This window comes from Anopheles cruzii, unplaced genomic scaffold (assembly GCF_943734635.1).
Source record: "Anopheles cruzii unplaced genomic scaffold, idAnoCruzAS_RS32_06 scaffold01980_ctg1, whole genome shotgun sequence".
Classification (NCBI taxonomy): Eukaryota; Metazoa; Arthropoda; class Insecta; order Diptera; family Culicidae; genus Anopheles; species Anopheles cruzii.
In genome coordinates, this window is record NW_026455565.1 from 1 (window position 1) to 3,956 (window position 3,956).

The following is a 3,956-nucleotide window of genomic DNA, read 5'->3' on the forward strand; positions in this document are numbered from 1 at the left end:
GCCCAAATTATCCGGATTACTATCCACCCAAGAAGGACTGTATCTGGCACTTTACCACCACGCCCGGTCATCGGATACGGTTGGTTTTCAACGTGTTTGACATTGAGCCACATCAGGTATGTAGTGTGATGAATTGGCAGGCCGGCCGCAAGCGTTACATTGCCATTGCCCATTGCAGGAATGTGCCTACGATCATATCGTAATCTACGATGGCAACTCACCGGACAGCCACACACTGGGACGCTTTTGTGGGGCGAAAATTCCGCATCCCATTGCGTCGTCCTCGAATCAGATGTACATGGTTTTCAACACCGACACGAGCGTCCAACGGAAAGGGTTTTTCGCCAGCCACTCGACTGCCTGCGGTGGTCGGCTACGGGCGACCGAGGTGAAGAACCATTTCTACTCCCACATCAAGTTCGGTTCGGGCATGTACGAGAATGGAGCGGACTGCGAGTGGACAATCGAGGCCGAATCGGGCCAGAACGTGCAGCTCAAGTTTCTTAGCTTCGAGCTAGAGGAGGAGAAGTTGTGCTCATACGATTACGTCGAGGTGTACGGTGGGCTGGATGACGAAAGTGGTCCGCTGCACGGAAAGTACTGCGGAAATGCGGTAGGTACTGGTGGTGGTGTGACGTTCCGGAAGTACCGCCGGCCATCCATTGCATCCATTGTCCACTCTATCGTTTTCATTTTCTCCTTCTTTTCCGTTTTCATGCATCCCACCGGGACACCGGGACGCCATCTTTGTTTCTTCCGTTCGCGCGATGCACCATTTTGTCGATTTCCCTTTCTCTTTCTTCCTCCTGCTTCCTGTTTGCACGCTGGCGACGATCCACAGAATCCGCCGGAAATCATATCGATGCACGAGGCGCTGATGGTGCGGTTCCGGTCGGACGATACCGTCGGCTTCAAGGGTTTCTCGGCCGCGTACGTCGCCATCAAAACGAACGACGACATGCTCACCACCGATGAAGAAGGTTCTGATAGCTCCGAAATCATCCCGTTTCCCGGTTCACTAAAAACAGTGTTCATCAAACAGGGCGAAGATATGGACGTGGAGGAGGAGGAGGAGGAGGAGGAAGAGGAGGTGGACGGAGATATCGATTATGAGGTCTACCCGCGCCGACCGGCCAACGGCAAGAAGGTGCACATCGCGGTGCACAACGAGATACGCTCGTCTCAGGCGATTGACTGAAACATAATCAAATACTTTGCCACATAATTTTGGCACGCGGGCAATCGGCACGCAAACACACTTCCGGTGCGCGCGGGCTGCCACAACCTGGACAATATACTCACACCACGCTTCGCGGGCCCAGTTTGTCGTTAGCGTTGCGTCTTTCCGTTCGACGATCGTCCCGCCAGCAGAGGAGGGGAAGAAGGGGAGAGCAATAGAGAAAAATAAAGAGACCGAGAGAGAGAGAGAACATGTACCGTTGATACGGATTTTTCCTTGCCGGAAGCGATCGTCCACCTTTCCAGGCACCAGCACCATTCGCTCACTCGCGACGCTCCTTATCGTTTCGGCTTCGAAGGTGTACATGTGTCTTCCTCGATTCCGTTCACTTAGCGCGGAGCGTCCACGGGAAACTGCAAATATCAGCCAGCTGAGCAGTGGCATGGGTTAAGTGGACAAAACATGAAACCGGTACGCGGAGAGTACGGCGCAACAAACGTTGGCCAGTTTAGTACCAAAACTGTAGCCAGTGATCTGAGCAGCGAAACTGGAGCCAGATGTGAGCGGAACATATGGAGATATATACATTCATAAATAGTTATATTTACAGAAAGGCAGTAGATCTATTTCAACAAATTTCCTAGGAATAAATAGTAGGAACAATTACGATCAACACACAGGCTCGCAGTCTAGGCAGCTATTTTGCTACCGTCGTCGAAGGTTTTTTTGTTTTTTAACTAATTCGAAGAAGAAAACCGAACGTCACTGCAAAGGGGCGACGCACGTTGGCGCAGTAGGTTAATTCCTAGTGTAGGTTAATCGTAGTTAAAGGTAGGATCGTTCATCGGACATTGCTCTTTCAAGCAGTTCTTTCCATAGCTCATATCAGAGGAATCAGTTGCTCGAAAGGATATCAATACCTGTAGCAGGAGTTTCCAGTTGTTCCAAAACTCTTTCCCGTTTTCCAACGGCGCTCGTTTGGCCCGCACGTCGCGGCCCGTGACGATCGAGTAGTTTAACGGTAATTTTAAAACGTGTGTTTGAGTGTGTGGACGAAAGTTGATAACGTGCCGCGCATCGTGTGTTGCCGCACAGGCACTTAGTAATAGTAATTTCGTGTCATTTTTTGAATGGAATTCGAACAATAAATTCAATAATTTTTCTCATCGATATGTTTCACTTGGAAAAAATGGTTTTTTCTTTAAAAAGTTTCATAGGCATAGGTTCATATCGACGAGCACAGTCGGTGAAGGTACCCGGTGTCGTTCCAGTGAGACACGTTACCCGTTAGCGTGACCCACAGGATTGTACCCATACCCGCCTAATGTCCACTGGGCAGGTAACTTGACATAAATAAATAGGTATAAATACAAAACGCTTTGGAGTGTAACGGATCAGTCGATCGTGATATTTTTTGTGAATATGAGCGAACGATAGCAGCCAATCCTAAGCAGCATCATCACAGGGCAACGATTATCGAGTGTCGAGTGTTATCATCGTCCATTTCGTCCTTGGCGGCGGAACGGAGTGTGTGGCCAATTTCAAAAGGGATATTCTAGAAGAAACCGAGTGTCCTAGTGACCATCAAGACGATGTTTGGCTGTTGTTTCGCGGTAACGGATCGGAAACAAAACTACTGTTGGTTTCCGTTTTCGTTAGCAACCGTAATCGGTTTCATCGCCCAGTTTACATGCGGGTCTAGGCTGCACGGAACTTTGATTACGCACCGACAACAGCATCACCGGTACACGGTTGACGAACTGCTTGAGGGTCACTTTTCTAAAAGCATCTCCGGTGACATCGACATGGATCCCTGCAAATCGAGTAAGTGAATGTTTCGTGTTCTCGTTTCATTTATTCCTTAAGCGTAATTCTTGACTCTACTTTAAAATAATTATTATCTGACTCGAACCGAACGACATATTCAGAAACAGCATCAATATTCCTAAACCCTTGCTACGTGTACTTTTTGTCATTGTAATGCATGACCGTCATGTAATCCCATATGTAAAAGTGATAAATGTCGTCCGTGCCTTGCAAAGCGCACAACAAAACTATTAATTAAGCGCAGGTGTTGGACTACCGGACACATACAAACACGCACAGACCCTACGGAAGCACTGGTATTAATGCTGCCGTTTTTTGCAGGCGGATTTATGGGAGACATCGCCATGCCGAACGTAAATTACGAAACGGAATGGCAGCGGCAGCGGCTGAACAAGAGCTTCGAGCAGGACATTGTGAAGCTGAAGCAGGAGGTGTACCTCGAAGGGCTGCAGGTGGAAGAGGAAGGCATGACCGACATGATCCGCAAGAAGACGAAGCAGCGCGCCTCGACGCCGTTGGCCGGCATGCCGACGGGCTCCGGTCCGCGCCCATCGCCGGCGTCGTACGAGAGTGAAAACTCCATCACGGACACCTCCGGAGAGCCGACGGTGCGGGCCACCATCATCGACAATCGGGACAACATCATCACCCAGCCTCGGACGGGCCCTCAGGACGAGAAGCCAGAAATGGGCGGTGGGCAGTTCGGGTCCGAGAAGCCGGACAAAAAGAACGCCACGGCCACAGTGCGAAACATTGACCATAATCGGATCCAGTCCGACACCAAAGACATCGTTATCGATTCGATCAGCGACAATATCATCAGCAACAGTCACGCCAGTAGGAAAGTAGTCACTTTTGCCTTACCACCGGCTGGGACCACGACGCCACCGAACGGGGAGCGCCCCGGGCACCGCTCGCAGGCATTCGGCGGAGCAGAACTGGGCCACCA

General features: G+C 50.3%; 1 protein-coding gene across 1 annotated transcript; it reads left to right on the plus strand.

The window, feature by feature from the left end:
• Positions 1 to 8: 8 nt before the first annotated feature.
• Positions 9 to 1,198, plus strand: LOC128276668 (bone morphogenetic protein 1-like; the record flags this gene model as incomplete). Its single annotated transcript, XM_053015126.1, has 3 exons — positions 9 to 116; positions 179 to 613; positions 842 to 1,198. Coding segments are annotated over 3 exons (900 nt in total), but the record flags the coding sequence as incomplete, so codon positions are not given.
• Between the last annotated feature and the right edge of the window lie 2,758 nt (positions 1,199 to 3,956).